The 19,892-nt window shown below is 43.1% G+C and overlaps 1 protein-coding gene across 2 annotated transcripts in view; it reads left to right on the top strand.

Annotated features, from left to right (window-relative positions):
• COL27A1 (collagen type XXVII alpha 1 chain) overlaps window positions 1–19,892 on the top strand; it is a 540,002-nt gene that overhangs the window by 364,791 nt on the left and 155,319 nt on the right. For both annotated transcript variants that reach the window (XM_040324820.1, XM_040324819.1), the window contains exons 33-35: window positions 1,137–1,190; window positions 3,293–3,346; window positions 17,132–17,185. In XM_040324820.1, the coding sequence (XP_040180754.1) occupies window positions 1,137–1,190; window positions 3,293–3,346; window positions 17,132–17,185 (162 nt within the window). The remainder of the gene's footprint in view (window positions 1–1,136; window positions 1,191–3,292; window positions 3,347–17,131; window positions 17,186–19,892) is intronic.

Raw genomic sequence — 19,892 nt, 5'->3', positions numbered from 1 at the left:
TTGTGTTCAATACTTTTTTTTCCTGTGTCATTCCATTTTATTACACATAACTTTAATTTCTGTACTTATTTGTTTTGTTGTCTTTGTATATATGGATTGCATGGGTTGTCGGTGACATTTGGTGAAAATTTCATGTCAATAGCATCTTTAGAAATATATTTACCTAGAAAAATGGTGGCGTGTTCAATACTTATTTTATCCGCTGTATAATCAGATAAAATGAAAGTGGCACTAAAGGCAGGAATACTTACCTTTGCTTCTACCTGGCTTCGTTAAGGCCTTCGGCCATCCTAACTGATCAGCGACAAATAACTTTTAAAAACGAAATGGCTGTTTCCTTAAACAGACAAAAATATGAAATTATTAAAATTTATTGTTTTAAATTTTAGAAATATAATGACTGAACAATAAAAACTCAACTAAACCCTAGCTATGTATTAGTTTATACAATATACAACAAGTACCCTGTGCTGACAGGCCACTGTTCGGGTGAATGGGTTGGATCACTTGAGAGCCCGGCTGTTGCTTTGTGTGAGATCCACAGTCTGACTGTTAGGTCGCGTACACACGGTCGGTCCAAACCGATGAAAACGGACTGAAGTTCAGTTTCATCGGTCCAAACCGTCCGTGTGTACGCCCCATCGGTCTGTTGTCGTTCGGACAAAAATCATAGAACTTGCTTTAAAATCGAACCGATGGACGGCTGACCGATAGGTCAAAACCGATGGTTAGTACACAAAAGCATCGGTTCAAAACCCGCGCATGCTCAGAATCAAGTCGACGCATGCTTGGAAGCATTGAACTTCGTTTTTTTCAGCACGTCGTGTGTTTTACGTCACTGCGTTCTGACCCGATCGGTTTTTGAACTGATGGTGTGTACGCACATGAGACCATCAGTCTGCTTCAGCGGTGAACCGATGAAAACGGTCCGTCGGACCTTTCTCATCGGATGGACTGACCGTGTGTACGCGGCCTTATGTGCTTCCAGCAAAGTTAAATTGCCTTATATTTATTACTGTATAATCAGAATGACTACATTACATTAATATATAGCAAGGGTTTTATTTTGGCTTGAAGGTTTAAGGGAAATTATATCCCTTTTAACATAAATTAATGTTAATATTTTATCGTTTTAGGGGCCTCCTGGACCTGCAGGATCTGTTGGGGCTATGGGAGAAATTGGACATAAGGTATTTATACAATAATTTCAGAAGCAGCATTCGGAAGCAAACTCTTTTTGTAATCAGCCACTATTGTTTGTTGGATTAATCACCAATGTATGAGTTAGGAGTCGCACAACAAATGAACATTTAATGTTGCTGCTTTATGTAGGGTAACAACTGAACTAGGGAATGACCTCTTACTATTCCCTTGGGACTAGTTTGATTATCATCAGTTCTAAATGAGCACAATGTTTACAACTGTATATAATATGATATTGGGCCAAGTAGTATCTTCTGTGTACACAAAACGCTGACCTGCTTCGCTTCGGAGTATTTTTTCAGCCCTCATATCTAAACATCTGAACATTAAAAACAAATGTTAAAATCATTATAAACTCGTTACAGTTTGTATACCCAGCCCAACAAGTAATTTGGGGTTTAGAAATGACATTTTTGGCTTCATGATTTGGCTACAAAGTAATTTTTAGTGAACTGTATCCTTAGCTTTTAAAAACGATAGGATGAGAGCCAGATATGATGAACTGGGCAGAACCGGGTCTAAACGTGGGGTCAGAATATATGATCTTGGTTTCGTTTTTTTTTTGTTTGTTTTTTCACTCTTTAGCAAAACACATACTGTAGTACATTACAACAGAAAATAGCCTGCAAAACAGGCGGAACAATAACCGTCATAAAGTACATAACAATGAGAACAATAAAGAAAATTCAATGCACATCAGTAACAGTCATCTTATCCATCTCTTGGAACATTAGCGATCTGATCACATGGAAAACATCAGTGCAAAACAAAGCCCCTGGAATGCATTATTCTTAACCGCATAGCACTCGTATGTAAGCGGGGGTCTGACCAGGTCAGGCTTAAGCCAAGAGAATGTTTTTAACCTGAGTATTGGCATATATGAGAATCAAGAAAAATGCAAGAGAAAAGGGAAGGAAAGGAAAAAAAAAAAAAGGGGGGGGAGGGAGGTGGGGCTAAGGGGGGACAGAGACTTGTGCCCATCAAGAAAGCCATAGGTGCAGAGTATCTGATCTTTACTGAAATGGAGCCAGTGCCACCTGAAAGGATGGGTACAGTCCCGCATATTTTGAAAGTCATGCAAGTAATACCACATTGTATGGAATTGTTTCTCTTTACATTTTCATACATTTCAAATTCCTTCAGCAGGCATGTGACGTCATCACCAGTCTGACAAAGGGGTCTTGCATGACTCCGAAACATTGTGTTTGATGTATTCATACCTCAATAAAGCCTTTTGGACTCAACTTGAAGATCCATGGTGTGCTGGAAAATATCTACACTGTGCCATGTAAAATCCAGTCTCCAGCTGGTGGTTGCTGCAGCACACAGTATCTTAGAGCCTTTTTCCAGAATGTGTGCAATTGGCTTATATGGACAGTTATCTCTGATTTGAAATAATATGCAAAACTTGAAAAAAAATTGGACTTAAAGCGGGGTAGTTCACCCACAATCCCATGATTTTACCATCGAGACAGGCATTGTAGCGCGAGCTACAGTATGCCTGTCCCGATTTTTTTAACCCCGTACTCACCTTGTAGTCGTCCATCGTAGATTCCGGCTCCCGCGGGGAATGGGCGTGCCTATGGAGAGGGAGGATGATTGACGGCCGGCCCTGGCACGTCACTCTCCCCGAAGACAGCCGGAGTAGGTCTCGGCTCTTCACGGCGCCTGCGCACAGGCTATGCGCACGCGTCGTGAAGACCAAGCCTATTTCGGCTATTTCCGGAGAAGCGTGACGCGCCAGAGCCGGCCGTCAATCATCCTCCGTCTCCAGAGGCACGCCCATTCCCCGGTATCTTCGATGGACGACTACAAGGTGAGTACGGGGGTAAAAAATTCGGGACAGGCATACTGTAGCTCGCGCTACAATGCCTGATTTTAAGGTAAGATAAAAAAAAAATTTTTTTTTCCCGTCGATAGGGTGAACCCCCGCTTTAAGTGTTGTTTTTAAATTTGCAATTCAAACGACTCAATAGTTCCCATATCCACACTGCCAGATAACATTAGAATCTTTTCAAATAAGTTGCTTCTTTTTACCATGAACAAAAAAAAATGTCTTAAATGGTTAACTGGTTTCAATGTATTCCAGGGACCTCCGGGGGCAAAGGGAGAACCGGGACCACCAGGTGAACCAGGAATGAAGGTGAGATATAATTCTGACTGAAAGTGGACACTCAGATGAGATTTGAAGGAAAATTCATAGAGCAATTAATAGTGGGTGCCTGTTTTCTGTGCCTTCAAATTCTGAAAGTCATCAATGTTGTTTGATATGCAGCATCTAAAAGCCCATAAATGTATGAAGTGATGTGGCTTGGAATGGAAATGTAGATATTTGCCAGCACACCATGGAACGACATGAATAGTGTCCAAATGGATGATTTATTGCATGATCTCAACACAAGGAGAGTGCAGTGTTTCGGAATCAGGCAGGTCCCCTTCGTCAGGCATGTGAGGACGAAGGGGTCCTGCGTGACTCCGAAATGTTGCACTCTCCTTGTGTTGTGATCATGCAATAAATCATCCGTTTGGATGATATTCATGTCGTTCCATGGTGTGTTGGCAAATATCTATGTTGTGATTTGAACCAGTTTCCAGCTGGTTGTTGCTGCAGCACCCTAATTTCAGAGCTCATCCAGGAATGTGTGCGATGGGAATATGAAGTATGACTTAGAATGGAAATGGACACAGGGAGCGTCGAGTGCCAAGCCCAGTGCAGAATAGCTCTCTGCTTACAACAATGATGAAATGGTTATTGGGATAAGATTTAGGCTTCGGGTTAAGGGTCTGTTTTAATGACTAGAAGTATTAGGATTGAGGATTGGGGTTAGGACGACGTTAAATATCAGAATCAAGTTAAGGGTTTAGGATAACATTGCAAGAGTAGTTTAATGGTTACCCATTTGAGGGAATTTAAGGTTCATATGTGTTTTAGGGTAAATTTTGTGGTTTTATGGAGGATAAGAGTGTGGGCGACGTTAAGTATGGATTGCCAAGGGCACTTTACAATTGTTTCTGGCACTAACCAGGCTTTGGAAACCATTGTACCATGAAATAATGCCCTATAGGTGACAGTCTACTTACATTTGCATTTGTATTCACACAGACTGGATGTTAAACAGGTCTCTTAAAATCTATAGCCTGGTCCCTTCCTTATCTACCTGTACATCAATGCTATTTCCATGGATAGTTAACCACCACCAGCAGTTTGAATGTTGGATCCTTCACGCTTTTGCGTTGGCCGTAAATTGGACAGTTTTCCAGTATGCCAAAGATCTTGCAACCTTCTCCAGCAGTGTGTTTGGTATACAACAAGATAGAATATCATTCTTAGCAGGCCACCACTAATGAGTGATGTTATCAGTGTGAAAGTAGTTACTTACACATGGAACTAGACTGACAATCTTTCATAAAAAAATCATTCAGTTTTTGAATAGCCAGTTTTCACTTTGCAGGGACAGGACACCTTCAATTAAGGAATGGCTTTATCCATTAGTACTTTTGCTTTGTGAGAAATTACCTTTGATGCATCACTAAAATAGAGATGACAGTTTAGCTTGTAAAAAATTCTGGCGCGATAAATTGTGGTTTCTTAAAGCAATTCTGTGTGTTTTCCCATGAAGGGCGGTACAACGGGTTTATTTCAATGGCCCCTCCCCATCAGAAAATATTCACTATTCAATTCCTCTTCCATCTCTACATTCAGCTACTAAGGCAGGAAGGGAAATATCCGGGAATTTCAAATATGGAAGAGCATGCAACTCCAATCCCTTCGAAGTCACCTAATTAGTAAATAATCTACCTGTGTGCAATTTAATCTCAGTATTAATGCAGCTGTTCTATGAAGCCCTCAGAGGTTTGTTAGAACAAACATCATCGAGGAAGGCCAAGGAACACGTCAGAGAGGTCAGGGATAAAGATTTGAAGAAGTTTAAAACAGTGTTAGGTTATAAAAAAAATATACAAAGCTTTAAACATCTCATGGAGCTCTGTTCAATCCATCATTCGAAAATGGAAAGCTTATGGCACAACTGTAAACCTACCAAGACTTGGCCGTCCACCTAAACTGACAGGCCGGGCAAGGAGAGCATTAATCAGAGAAGCAGCCAAGAGGCCCATGGTAACTCTGGAGGAGCTGCGGAGATCCACAGCTCAGGTGGGAGAATCTGTCCACAGGACAACTATTAGTCGAGCTCTTCACAAATCTGGCCACTATGGAAGAGCGGCAAGAAGAAAGCCATTGTTGAAAGAAAGCCATAAAAAGTCCTGTTTGCAGTTTGTGAGAAGCCGTGTGGAGGACACAGCAAACTTGTGAAAGAAGGTGATCTGGTCAAATGAGACCAAAATGTAACTTTTTGTCTTAAAAGCAAAACGCTATGTGTGGCAGAAAACTAACACTGCACATCACCCTGAACACACCATCCCCACCATGAAACATGGTGGTGGCAGCATCATGTTGTGAGGATGCTTTTCTTCAGCAGGGACAGGGAAGCTGGTCATAGTTGATGGGAAGATGGATGGAGCCAAATACATCATACACAATAAATCTTAGAAGAAAACCTGTTAGTCTGCGAAAGACTTGAGACTGGGGCGGAGGTTCACCTTCCAGCAGGACAACGACCCTAAACATACAGCCAGAGCTACAATGGAATGGTTTAGATCAAAGCATATTTATGGGTTAGAATGTCACAGTCCAGACCTTAATCCAATTGAGAATCTGTGGCAAGACTTGGAAATTGCTGTTCATAGACGCTCTCCATCCAATCTGACAGAGCTTGAGCTATTTTGCAAATCAGAATGGGCAAAAACGCCCCTCTCTAGATGTGCAAAGCTGGTAGAGACATCCCCAAAAAGACTTGCAGCTGTAATTTCAGTGAAAGGGGGTTCTGCAAAGTATTGACTTAGGGGGGCTGAATACAATTGCATGCCACACTTTTCACATATTCATTTGTAACAAATTTTGAAAACCATTTATCATTTTCCTTCCACTTCACAATTATGTGCCACTTTGTGTTGGTCTATCACATATAATCCTGTATGAATACTTTTCCAAGACACTGTATCTTTGCCTAACAAAGCTAGGTCAGCACACCTGAAGCAGCCAAGACAATGGGATCCCACTCTTTTTGTTTTTGTAAGATATTTTACACTGTGGAAATGCAACAGAAGGTGTGCAAACACCCCAAAATGAACAGGAAGAAAATTGATCAAAACTTCAAAATGGGCAGGTACTGAATTAAGAGTAATGGCAGACTAATTCCAGCACTGGTTCTTTCTGGTAGAATGGCTTTGATGACCAATAAACCATCTCACATATTTGTATGATGGGAAAAATGTCTAGATTGGCCATTAAGATACTCTGATGTTATAGGTCAGAAGCACACGATGGAGAGGACTTTGCCATGCCTCATTTTGGGTGGAAGATCAGAAAATAAAATCTATTTCTGAGTGTCTGGTCTCTGCAGTAACAGGTGTCCCCATCAGATTTGTTCTTGGTACTCTCTCAAAGACATTTTTGCTTTAATGTCATCCTGTTTATTTTGGAGGTCGCCGTTTGCAGCTTTTCTTCTTTTTACTGCGCCTCTGTATTTTTCAGAACCCCCCTGTATCATTGTTTTTGGCAAATCATCCTTGGCTTATGACAGAAGCTACTGTTCCCCTTTTGTGACAGAGGTGAAACTTGAACCGTCCTCCCCTCCTGTCCATTTTTTCCGCGAACAAAACCCCATTGATGCGCGCGGTGCGGCCATTCAGAAACACGAGTCTCACAGTAGCTGACGGCTTTCTGTGCCTGCCAGCGTGAGACTCTTATCTCAGCTGGAGACTAGACAGCTATGGATAGATTGCACAAGCTACCTCCATGTCCTGTTCTGAAGGTTTACATGTCCTGCTTAGCTGGAGAGCTGAAGACTGTGCACACAACACAGCTGCCTTTCCCAAGACTCTTCCCTGTGCCTAACAGCAGTAGTTTGTTTTCTGAACAAAGGGTCAGAGCATCACAGGCAGCAAACTAAGAAATATTTATAGTATAAAAACAGGAAGAAAGAAAGGTCTGGAATTAATGCCGTGCTTTAAAATAGAAAATTGCAAGTAATGTCAACCAATTCCCGGAGTGAGCTATCTTTGCTGTGCCAGCTGTTGCTGAATTAAACATTCTCAACATGCTGATGGACTTAAAGTGGACCTGTCACCTGTTCACAACAAAAGCAATAAAGAAACCCACTGCTGAGGGAAATTCAGTGATAGAAATTAGTTTCCTGGCTGTTTAATTGAACCTGTGCATTTTGGGCAAAGAAACAGGTTCAGTTTAAATTTGAACTTAGGGCAGAAAAAATGGATGCAGATATTTGTGCAATACAATTATGTGAGTGTATTTAAAAAAAAACTATTTGTGTAAGTTCCTGAATTTGACCTGGCATCAGGCACTTGCTATTCTTTTTACAGCAGAGCTCAGACTGGGAGAGGGAGATGCAATCAGGGGCCAATCAGGTGTGCTGCAGTGCTCATGGTCTAACAAAGAGCATGCTGATAGAATTAAAGAGTGGAGAGAAAAGCTAATTAGTTGGTTGCTTCGCCTTCACTGACCAATCAGAACCTGCATTCTGGCACCAGACATAACAGCGTTATTTCACTGCAAAAGTGAAATATCATGTTTTCAAGATGACTGTACTTGCTGGCAGGGCTGACAATTTGAGCAATTAATGGACAGAAATACAAATCCCTTGGTAGGTAAACCCATTCTCAAATCTGTACTTCCATATATATATTTTAGTCTGGAGTTTAGCTGTAATATTGCATCCCTCCCAGAAACTTGTATTTCCCATCTTTTCATATACTTGCCACTCTGTTTGCCAGAAGAAAAAAAAACTGTATAAGCTCCATGTCGATGTATTTGAAGCTTACACAGGGCTAATGACTTTCTCCCTGCACCACATGACAGAGCTCAGGTCTAGACATGGGCTACTCAGGAACCAGGTCCTGCATTATAGGAAGAAGGTCAGAGAGTCACATTCGCCAGTCCTTCCTATCCTGCCACTAGCAACTTCTTACAACATTTATCAGGCTAGGGAGGAGTGTTCCAATCCTTGATGGTTCAAGGAACATAGTCAAAACAGAAAACGGAGCTCCCCATCAACATCCTGGAGCTGAGGCAGTCTTGTTGTTCCTGCAGCACTGGACCCTCCTTCTGAAGGGACAACTAATCCAGGTGCAGTCACTTGGAACAAGAGGAATGGTCTTTTCGTCCAGATGTGTTCAATCTGATATGCCAAATATGGGTTATTCTGGATGTGGAGAACCTGACCTCCAGATTCTAGGAAAGGCTACTTCTGTTGCCAGAACCAGGAATTCTCTAGCCCTGGCTTTGGATGCCCTAATAATCCCCTGGTCTCAGTTCGAGCTACTTTATGCCTTACCTCCAGTGTAAATTCTGCCTTACCCGCTCCACAAAATAGAGCAACATAATCCAACTTGAAGCAGACAACATCTGGGCCCCTTCCCAACAGGCCAGATGTGCTAGCTCAGGGTCCAGGAACATGTTAAATCCTAGGTTTTAAAGGATAGAGGGACTTCTCAATCTGTGACTATTACTTTGCTAAAAGCAAGAAAAGCCAATTCCATGGTGATCTATTATTGTACCTTGTTTCTACTGTGGAAAAGGAGGGGTATATTAAACAGCATGGTAGTGTTGGCAACACAGCAAGGAAGGTGCTCCTGAGGCTAACAGAAGCTAGTGTTTTTAAAAGGAATGAAGAACTTAATGTAAACAAATCACCAGGGCCAGATGGATTACCCCTGAGAGTTCTCAAAGAACTTGGGTCATTGGTAGACCATTATTCTACATCTTTAAAGACAGCTTACTGGCGGGATGAGGACGTGACGCACGTGCACGTGAAAGGTGGGAGGTGCGGGGTGCTCCATGGCGTGTGGTAGCGGGAGCGGAGAGCCGACGAAACCAGCCTCGGACCGGTGGATGCCAGTGTGAGAGGCTGACACCCCCGGAGACCGAGTCGGAGACTCAGCCCTGCCCTGTCCGGCCCAACGAAGGAACCTCCATACAGACGGGACCCAGAGGGATACCACGTGCCCTGGATGAAGCCATTGGCCAGCACCGCGCCGGGAGCAGCTGGGGAACGGAGGACGCGGCGCCACGAATGAGGATGATCCAGGAAGGACAACGGAGTCCCAGCAGCATTGGCAGCGGCAGCAATAGGTCGTCAAGGAGGTCCTGAGGTTGGGTGAGACGCTCAGTGGAGCCGAGCAGGGTCGGGTGCCATCCCGCACCCCCCCTCCTCCCCGAAGCCCCCCCCCACTCCCCCCGGTTCTGTGTTCTTGTGCTGGGACTCTCTGCTGGTGACGCAGCTCAGGAGATAAAAGGGAAAATTTCTAATAAGTGTTATAAGTGTTATAACTAGTGTGCAACGAGCTAATGCTGTACATGTTTGAGTAAAGACTCTGCTATAGTCTTATAACACGGAGATAGCAGGACTATTATCATTATCATTAATGCGGTGGTCATTAGCGGTTACCAAAGCATGAGGTAGAATGTTGACGGGTGATTCACTAATATGTGCTAAGCTGACAAGTGTACCTAAAGATATGGGACTTAAACTGCCTTGATTCCAGGGAAGAGACTTGTGGCAGAAATCCTATATGTTGCGGAGCTGGCTTGATTTTTTATTTTTTTTTTGTATCTCACCAGTAAGGTGTTCATACTTAATTACCTGTGACTTGAGTGGCAGTCAGACCAGGGAAGTTATACTGGTTCGAGTTCTATTTTTTACATACGTATAAAAAGATTGTATATATACATTAATTTATGAAGGAGCAGGATTCCCCTTATATGTAAAAGGGTCACATTGATCAATTAACGCGGACATACAGAGAAACTAGCTCGGCAACGTGACTGTGGGCTGAGGTACCAGTGCGTCAAGAGACGCTGAATTGAGCTATATCACCAGTTGCCTTTAGAAGATACCAACATCTTGTCAGATTAAGTCACTGGGTAACCCTTATGTGCAAGGTGGCCGTATAAATTATAACACACAGAATTATATGCAGCGTACAATCAAGTGAAGACAATCAAAGTCTCAACAGATTAAGGAGTTGCAAAACTTTCACTCAAAGCACAGACACATATATAAAACCTCATCGGATGCTTGGGAAGTCCAACCCTGAGAAAGGCTACCCTGGGTAAGGAGGACAAGCCAGAGAAAATACCGCAGCTCAAACCCTAAAATCATACGGCGGACAGCCCTTACATAGGAAGATAAAGCTACAGTTGGCTTGACCATTGTAGTAATCGAGCTGGGTATCGGACGGGGAATAGACAGGATTCAATAGGGAGGCGGAGTGGAGGTACCCCCACTCCGGGTCCTTTTGTTTTTTTTTTGTTTTTTTTTCTTTTCTCCCCTTTTCCCTGTGCTCTTCACTGGGGACCCCTCCCCTGTATTCTCTCTCCTTTTTGGTGCTCCCGGCCGTCTCCTCTGTTTTTCTTATCTCCTCTTTCCCCTCTGCGCCTCATTTTTCCCCTTGAAGGGAGAGGAGAGAATAGTAAGAGGGGAATAGATATTCCCACATAGAGGAGCTCAGGCAAGGCTAAGTAATAATATATCGTAGACTGTAAAAAGTCCTTATTCAAACTGGGGAAGAGAATTAGACCCTCCAATAAAATGAATAGATCGACGAGAGGGGTCACCTTAAAACCCACTAAGAATAACTCGGGGAATAGCTCCATACAGCAATATATGACTCAAGAGGGGAGCCTTAAAAGTCCAGGGCTTGCAAAAAAGACTGAAAAGAAGAAGAATGAATTAAAAAAGGGAGCAAGTAGTGCGGAGAGCTCTAAGGGTGAAACTACAATAGAAAGCGAGCAAGATCATAATAACACGGAAGTGTTGGTCTCGGACTTACAGGACACACAGCCCCCCACAAAGGCAGAAATGAATGCTATGCTATTAAGGATGGAAAATGTCATAAAGACAGAGATCAATAAGGTGAGAGAGGACCTCGGAGGACTTAGAGAAAGGGTAGTAGAGACAGAAAGGAGATTAGAGGAACAAGATCAAGAAATAAACACCCTGAAGGGGCAGGTTAGGGCCCTGACCGAGAGCCAGAGAGTGGCGGCCTACAGGATAGAGGACCAGGAGAATCGCAACAGGCGACAGAATCTTAGAGTCAGAGCGATAGTAGAGGAAAAGGAGGAAGACCTCATGGAGATCATGAATACAATTTTTTGCCCTTTACTTGAGAGACCAGCAGAAACGAAGCCCCTCAAAATTGAAAGAGTGCATCGAGTGGGAAATCCCCAGATGATAGATAGATATGGGCCAAGAGATGTTGTTGTTCGGTTCAAGAATTTTGTTGATAAAGCAGAAATCTGGAGAAGACTTAGGGGGAAACCCCCCCTGAGATACAGAGAGACTGACTTACAAATATTCTCTGACCTATCTAAGGAAACGCTGGCAAGGAGAAGACAATTGAAACCACTCTTAGAGCTGATGCGGGCACAAAATATAAAGTACCAATGGGGCTTCCCGGCATGCCTAATAGGCATTAAGGGAGGAAAAACGGCTCGATTAAGATTCCCAGAAGAACTGAATGATTTCTGCTCTAAAATGCAGCTAGAACCCCCCGACTTGTCGACTTGGGTGGATTAGTGTGGCTATGAGTTGTCTGGATCTCCGGGAGCATGGACCGGGGGGGGGGGGGGGGGGGGGGGAGGGGGGGAGTCTAGGGAGTGCACGAGCACCACCACTATTAGAGGAGTTGAGGGTGAAGGCGAGGAATTGCCCTTCCAAGGCTCATAGGCCAAGAATAGGCCAGGGGGGAGGAGGGAGGGGGGGGGGATGGGGAAGGAGGGAGGGAGGGGGGAGGGGGGAGGGAGGGGAGATGGGATGGAGGAGGGAGGAGGAGGGAATGGGAAGAGTGGGGGGGGAGGGGGGAGGTAGGGAGACCATCTGACCGACTTCACAAGAAAATATTCCAAACACTTAAAAAAAAAAAAAAAGATATATGACAGATGTCAAGTTTCTCTCATATAATGTAAAGGGACTAAATTCCCATATTAAAAGACACAAAATTCTCTGTGAATTAACACAGTATAAAACAGACATTGCCTACCTTCAAGAGACCCATATTACCTTGGAATCCAATATAAAGCTCTACTCAACAGAATATCCGATATGGTATTATGGGGATACAATCTCATCGCGATCTCGGGGGGTTGCTATTGGATTCGCTCGCAGAATCCGATTTACACTGGTGGATAGACAAACAGACCCGGAGGGGAGATTTCTGTTCCTGAAAATAAAACTTGGAGGAGAGATCTATACCCTAGCTAATGTGTACGCCCCCAATGTAAACTCGGTTAAATATATGAGTAAAATTATGAGAAAACTAAAAGAATTTGAAGAGGGACATGTAGTTTTGATGGGAGATTTCAATTTCTGTATGAGTCCAAGCCTCGATAGTACGTCCTGTGCACAGGGGACAAATAGTGAACAACTAAAAATACTGATAAAACAAATGACACAAAATCAAATGGTGGATGTATGGCGGATCCTCAATCCGAGGGCCCGTGACTACACGTTTTTCTCACCTGTGCATGGGACGTACTCGAGGATAGACTACGTCCTCGTCGACCACAGACTTCTGGAGAGTGTGATAGAAGCAAATTGTGAGATCATGACGTTATCAGATCACGCCCCTATAACCTTAAAAATAAAAACTTCTATACAAAAAGACACACCACCAGAATGGAGATTGGATGAGAGCCTGTTGGGGGACGAGGAGGTAGTGGAGAGGATACAGAAAGAGTTGGAATGGTATTTTCTGGAGAACGATAAGGAGGGTATCTCCAGAGCATCTCTTTGGGAGGCCCATAAAGCGTATATAAGGGGAATCTTCATCGTAGAAGGGGCAAGGAAAAACAAAATAAGAACGAGTAAATTAAAAACATTAAGGGAGGAGATATATCGGCTAGAACAGGAGCATAAATCACAGGGGCAAAAAGGGGAAATATTTCATAAGTTGAGTATAAGTAGGGATGAATACAGAGCTCTGGCGGAACAAGAAACTAAGAAATATATAGACCGGACAGAGAGAGAAAGATATGTCTGGGGAAACAAACCTAGTAAAAATTTGGCTAGAATGGTAAGAAAAAAGAAAACTAGGAATTTTATAGAAAAAATCAGAGACAGGAATGGTGACTTAGTACATGCGACAAATAAAATAGCAGAAGTATTCCGGGGGTACTACGAAGAACTTTACGATATCCAACAAAAGATCAGGTGCCCACGCGAAAAAATGGATAAGAGTAGGGAAATACTACAGTTAGCCAATCTCCCAAAATTAGAAGAAAAGGAGGTAGAAGAGATGGAAGGTTCAATAACGGAACAGGAAATAAGGGAGGCCTTAAAAAATACTCCTAAGGGGAAAAGCCCCGGGCCAGATGGCTTTACATCTGCCTACCTACAAAAGTTCAGCACCATCTTAATCCCCAGACTTTGCCAATACTTTAATGGTCTTGGAACTGATTATGAAATGAGTAGAGAGGCTTTAACAGCAATGATTACAGTGATCAAAAAAGAGGGAAAGGACAATACGACTTGCTCGGGTTATCGACCGATTTCACTCCTGAATGCAGATACGAAACTGTATGCAAAAATTTTTGATGCTGAGAAAGCTTTCGACAGGGTAGACTGGGGATTCCTGATACAAACCCTAGAATTCATAGGACTAGGTCCAGGGATGATAAGGAGAATCAAAACTCTATATTTCCATCCGTGTGCAAGGATCAAAATTAACGGATCCTTATCCGCTCCTTTTGAGATGAAAAATGGGACTAGGCAGGGATGCCCCCTATCTCCCATCCTCTTTGTCTTATCATTGGAACCCCTCCTGGCGATGGTCCGACAAAACCCAGAAATCTATGGGATAGAAGTAGGTGAAGACGAGCATAAACTGTCAGCCTTCGCAGATGATGTATTATTCTACATAAGCAGCCCAAGAGTCACTCTCCCGAAGTTAATAGATACCTTAAAACAATATGGCGAGGTCTCAAACTTTAAAATGAATATAACAAAAACGGAGATTTTGAATATTAATATCCACACGGACGAAGAACTATACTTGCGGAAGAAATACAACTTCTCCTGGCAAAGAGAGATAAAATATTTGGGGATTAAAATGGCAAATAGTTTGAAAAAAATATATAGAATAAACTTTATCCCCCTTCTCGATGAAATCAAAAGAGAAATTAAAACTATATATAATAGACCAATATCGTGGTTTGGGAGGATAAATGTGGTAAAAATGGTACTTATCCCCAAAATTTTGTATAAATTCCAAATGGTCCCAATTTATTTGCCTCCGTCATATATTAAAATAATGAATTCCCTCCTAATGAAGTACATATGGAACAATAAAAAACACAGAGTCTCTGCCCAAATACTAAAACGAACCAAGAAAAAAGGCGGCCTGGCTGTACCTGACATTAGATTATACTATAACGCTTCGGTCCTCACACGTGTCATAGAATGGGCTAAAGAGTCACAGGATAAAAGGTGGATAAGTATTGAATGCACGTTAGCGAGAGCACAGTTAGGGAGATTAATCTGGAATCCTCCACACCGTAGAACCCTATACACGTCAACACACGCAATCACACACAATGCTTTAAGGATATGGGATCGATTACACAAACAATTAAAAACTAAATTCAACTCACCCCTTATGGATTTGAAAGAAAACGAATATTTTGCACCTGGGACTAAAGAGATAGGGGGTAAGTGGATCAAAAACAGAACACAGTTAAAAGACATAACACTAGAGGGCAAAATTATGACCCTCCACGAAATCAGGATTGAAATGGAGGCACTCAGCGAGTGGAGATACCTTCAGTTGGTGTCATTCGTTAAGTGCCTCCCACACCCATTGAGGTCACGAGAGGAGTACACTATATTGGAACAGTTGTGTAGTACCGAAAGCTCAAAAGGAAATATCTCCAAAGTATATAAATATTTGCAGAAAATAGACGAGTCGGATACGCTAAACTACATACAGAAATGGGAGAGAGACCTGGGAGTCCCAAGGGGGAAGACGACCATAGGGCGAATCCTTAACCTGACTCATACTTCGGCGGTTGATGTAAAAACCGCCGAGATGAATTTCAAGTGCCTGACAGGGTGGTACATCACCCCAGATAAAATGGCCAAATTTGGAGTAGGGGAGGCAGAGGAATGCTGGAGAGGTTGTGAGGCAAGAGGAACGATGGCCCACCTGTGGTGGGACTGCGTAAAAATCAAAGCATTCTGGGGAAAAGTTTTGGCTTTGATAAAAGAGATAACTAAAAAAGAACTGGAAAATAACCCTTGGATAGTCCTCTTTCATGGAGGAGAAACGCCAGTGAACGAATATAGGGGATCACTAATTCCGCATCTGTTGAACTCTGCAAAACGATTGATACCCCTAAAATGGAGAAACCCGGCAAGTCCGCAAATATGGGAGTGGATAGACTCCGTAGAGGGGACCTATAGGAGGGAGAAAGTAAAATACGGTGGCGAAAAGAACAAGGTAGGGAATAAGGACATCTGGGAAACATGGATTGATTTCAAAAAGTCCCGGAAATACGCAGAAAATATGAGAGAGGAATAAGAATGCAGCATTACAGTCAATAAAAATGCTAGGTGGAGTCGGGAGATGGTCTGGGAGGGGGGGGAAGGGTAGTGGGGGGGGGAGGGAGGGGAGGGAAGGGACTAGGAGGGGGGGTTGCGCCACGTCACCACGTAATGATAGCATGTTGGACCCCGTTTACATGAGGAAAGCTCTAGCCTGTCTAAATTGCTAAAGGGCTGAAAGAAGCTATGTTTGGAAAAAAAAAAAAAAAAAATTTTTTTTTTTTTGCAAATAGCAGAATAACAAATATGGAATCAAGCAAAAAAAAAATAAATAAATAAATAAACTACCACAAATGATGCTATACCTGAAATAGAGACGGAATTATGAATAAAATCATGAGCAGGTCTCTTGCTGTGGTTATGTCTGACGTGGGGAAAAAATAAAAAAAAAATAAAAAATAAAATAAAAAAAAAGACAGCTTACTGACCGGAATGGTCCCAGCAGACTGGCGGAAAGCTAACGTGGTACCAATATTCAAAAAAGGGCTGATATATACCTGGTAACTACAGGCCAGTAAGCCTAACATTAATAGTTTGTAAATTATTGGAGAGGATGATAAGGGACCATATCCAAGAATTTTCTGATGAAAAAATGTATAGTATTAGTAGTACCCAGCATGAATTTATGAAAGATCTTTCTTGCCAGACCAACCTATTAACATTCTTCGAGGAAGTGAGCTGTAATCTGGATAAGGGGAAGGCCTGTGGATGTAGTGTATCTCATTCTTACCAAAGCATTTGACACAGTGCCCCATAAACGCTTACATTTCAAATTGAGGCATTGATGACAGTGTATGTACCTGAAGAGAAAACTGGTTACAGGGGTGCATTCAAAGGTGGTGATAAACAGTATATATAGTATTAGGGTACAAAACCTTCTCTGACCAGGATTCCAACCAGTACCCTAAGCCTGATCTCTATCCAGCGCTGTACCTGAGAGCAGTGGCTCTCTCTGACCTCACTGGACATGGAGGCAGAAGCCAGTGGCTTGCTGTGAGGGCATTGGGCAGGGAGGAGGAGTCAGAAGCATCAACAGGGGACCCCAGAAGAGGATTGGGCCTGCTCTGTGCAAAACCATTACACAGAGCTGGTAAGTATGACTTGTTTGTTTGTTTGTTTTACACATCCAATCACTTTTAAGTGAACTTGTGTTTTACTGCATTGAGTACAGATTTATTTTAAGAAGCTGCTCCAAGTATACAATATAAAAGAGTTATACATTATGAATCTCATCTTATATTGTTCTCCTTCAGGGAGATATCGGACCGTTGGGGATTCCAGGAGAACAAGGACTGATAGGCCAAAGAGTGAGTATACCACTCTATTTATTCACCTACTAACAAAACCAGAATACAGATTCATTCTGAAAATACAAAGAAATTAAGGGGCAGATCCACAGAGAGAGTACGCCGGCGTATCTACTGATACGCCGGCGTACTTTCAAATTTCCCACGTCGTATCTTTAGTTTGAATCCTCAAACCAAGATACGACGGCATCTGGGTTAGATCCGACAGGCATACGGCTCCGTATGCCTTCGGATCTTAGATGCAATACTTCGGCGTCCGCTGGGTGGAGTTCTCGTCGTTTTCCGCGTCGGGTATGCAAATTAGCTATTTCCGACGATCCACGAACGTACGCGCGGCCGTCGCATTCTCTTACGTCGTCTCTAGTCGGCTTTTTCCGGCGTATAGTTAAAGCTGGTATTTTGCGGCGTATAGTTAGACTTGCCATGTTAAGTATGGCCGTCGTTCCCGCATTTAATTTGAATTTTTTTGCGCAAGTCGTCCGTGAATCAGGATGGACGCAATTCACGTCTAAGTTAAAAAAAAATGACGTCCTAGCGACGTCATTTAGCGCAATGCACGGCGGGAAATTTCGGGACGGCGCATGCGCAGTTCATTCGGCGCGGGGACACGCTTCATTTAAATGAAACACGCCCCCTAATCGCCGATTTGAATTCTGCCGCCAGAGATGGAATACGCTGCCGTAACTTAGGGCACTAAATCTTCCTGGATTCGAATTAAAGCCAGGTAAGGTACGGCGGCGTAGCGTATCTCTGATACGCTGCGCGGGTGCAGATCTCTGTGGATCTGCCCCTAAGAGTCTCTAATTTTTTATCATAGGTGTATTTTAAATAATAGAGACAGAATATCAACCAAAAATCTAGAAAAAACACATAAAACAAATGTTATAAATTGAGTTAGTTTAGTGAGTAAAATAAGTATTTGATCGAGCAAAACATGACTTAGGAATTGGTGGAGAAACCCTTGTTGGCAAGCACAGAGGTAAGATGTTTTTTGTAGTTCGTGACCAGATTTGCACACCTCTCAGGAGGGATTTTGGTTCACTCTTCTTTACAGATCTTCTCTAAATCCTTAAAGAGGAACTGCAGTCTGCTCACATAATTTGTAATAAAAATATCTTTGCCATTCTGAAGCTTCCAACCACTTTGTATATTATTTTATATACACTGTGATTCTGTACTTGCCAAATATGCTGCAAAAATCTCCCTCCACTGAGTCTGGCTGCACCCATTTTAACTGTGGGCAGTTGAAGCTGCTGCCTGTTCACTTCCTGGATTTTTCACAGACACACAGAGGCACACCTCCAGCTCCGCAGCCCTGCAGCTCTCATTGGCCCTCTTATGGCTCACCCCCCCTCCCTTCCTGACAAACTCTCACAAGAGTAAGAGAGAGCTGTGCATGAAGTCATAAGTGGCTTTTTACCAGACAAGAAACAAAAGTGGGCCGTATGAGGTATTATTTACTGGCAGAAAAAAAAAATTGTTTACTATCCAACGTTAAAACAACAAGGACAGAAGATTTAATAGATGGAAAATTAAAAAAATTACTGAAAGTCCGCTTTAAGGTTTCTTGGCTGTCACTTGGCAACTCGAAATGTCAGCTCCCTCCATAAATTTTCTATAGGGTTCAAGTGTTTGTTACCCTAAAAAAATAACACATCCTGTTTCCTTAAAGCATGAATAAGACCACAGTGCTTGGACTGTGTCATTTGCCCCCCTGTATCTCCCCAAAAATCTGTCTGACCCTGCCTGGTTCTGCCCTTCCCCCTGTAAACTGACCACGGTTTATCATGGCTGCTGAGCCGTGACACCATGGTCAGTTTATGTGCCTCCGTCATCCACAGCCCTGCTCTCTGTTCTCCTCTGTCCTTTCCCCCCTCCCCTCCCTACCTGTCAGTTCTGTCCACTCCCCAGCCCTCCCCTTCTGCTGCTATTATAACTACACTATAAACATACAATCCCCCCTGTAAAATAACATTGTGTCTCAGTGTCTGTGCTATATAAAAAAGATGCTGATCTCTACCTTATATCAGAGCGTCTCCTGGCGCTCACGTGACTCCTCAGCGCTCTCTCCTCTCTGGCTGAGATTAGCAGTAGTTCTCGGCCCCTCCCGCTATAGCTGTGAGATGGGGAGAAGAGAGAGCCGAGGAGTCACGTGAGCGACGGGAAACGCTCCGATATAAGTAGAGATCATCAACACTGGGACACGTAATGTTATTTTACAGAGGGGATTGTATGTTTATACTGTAGTGGGTTAGCAAGCACGTTAAGGTCTGGAGACTGGCTCGGCCACTCCATAACCTTAACTTGCTTCTTCTTGAGCCACTCCTTTGTTGCCTTGGCATTATGTTTTGGGTCATTGTCATGCTGGAAGTCCCATCCATGAACCAACCTCAGTGTTTTGGCTGAGGAAAGAAGGTTCTCTTCCAAGATTTTACAATACATGGCCCCATCCATTGGCCCCTCAATGTGGCAAAATGGTCTGTACCTTTAGCAGAGAAACAGCCCCAAAGCATGTTTCCACCTCCGTGCTTAACTGTAGGGATGGTGTTCTCAGGGTCATACCATGTTTGGAGGAAGAAAAATGCTGAGTCCCCTCCTCAAGAAGGCACATGTACAGTCATGGAAAAAAGGGGGTAAAGTACTGCGCTGCCAAAAAAAGTGAAACTAAAAAAAAAAACCTGCCAGCACCAACAAACTGAAAATTTTG

The sequence above is a fragment of the Rana temporaria genome, chromosome 9 (genome assembly GCF_905171775.1).
Source record: "Rana temporaria chromosome 9, aRanTem1.1, whole genome shotgun sequence".
NCBI classification, from domain to species: Eukaryota; Metazoa; Chordata; class Amphibia; order Anura; family Ranidae; genus Rana; species Rana temporaria.
The sequence above is the reverse complement of the archived record's forward strand: the minus strand, read 5'-3'. Positions and strand labels throughout refer to the sequence as shown.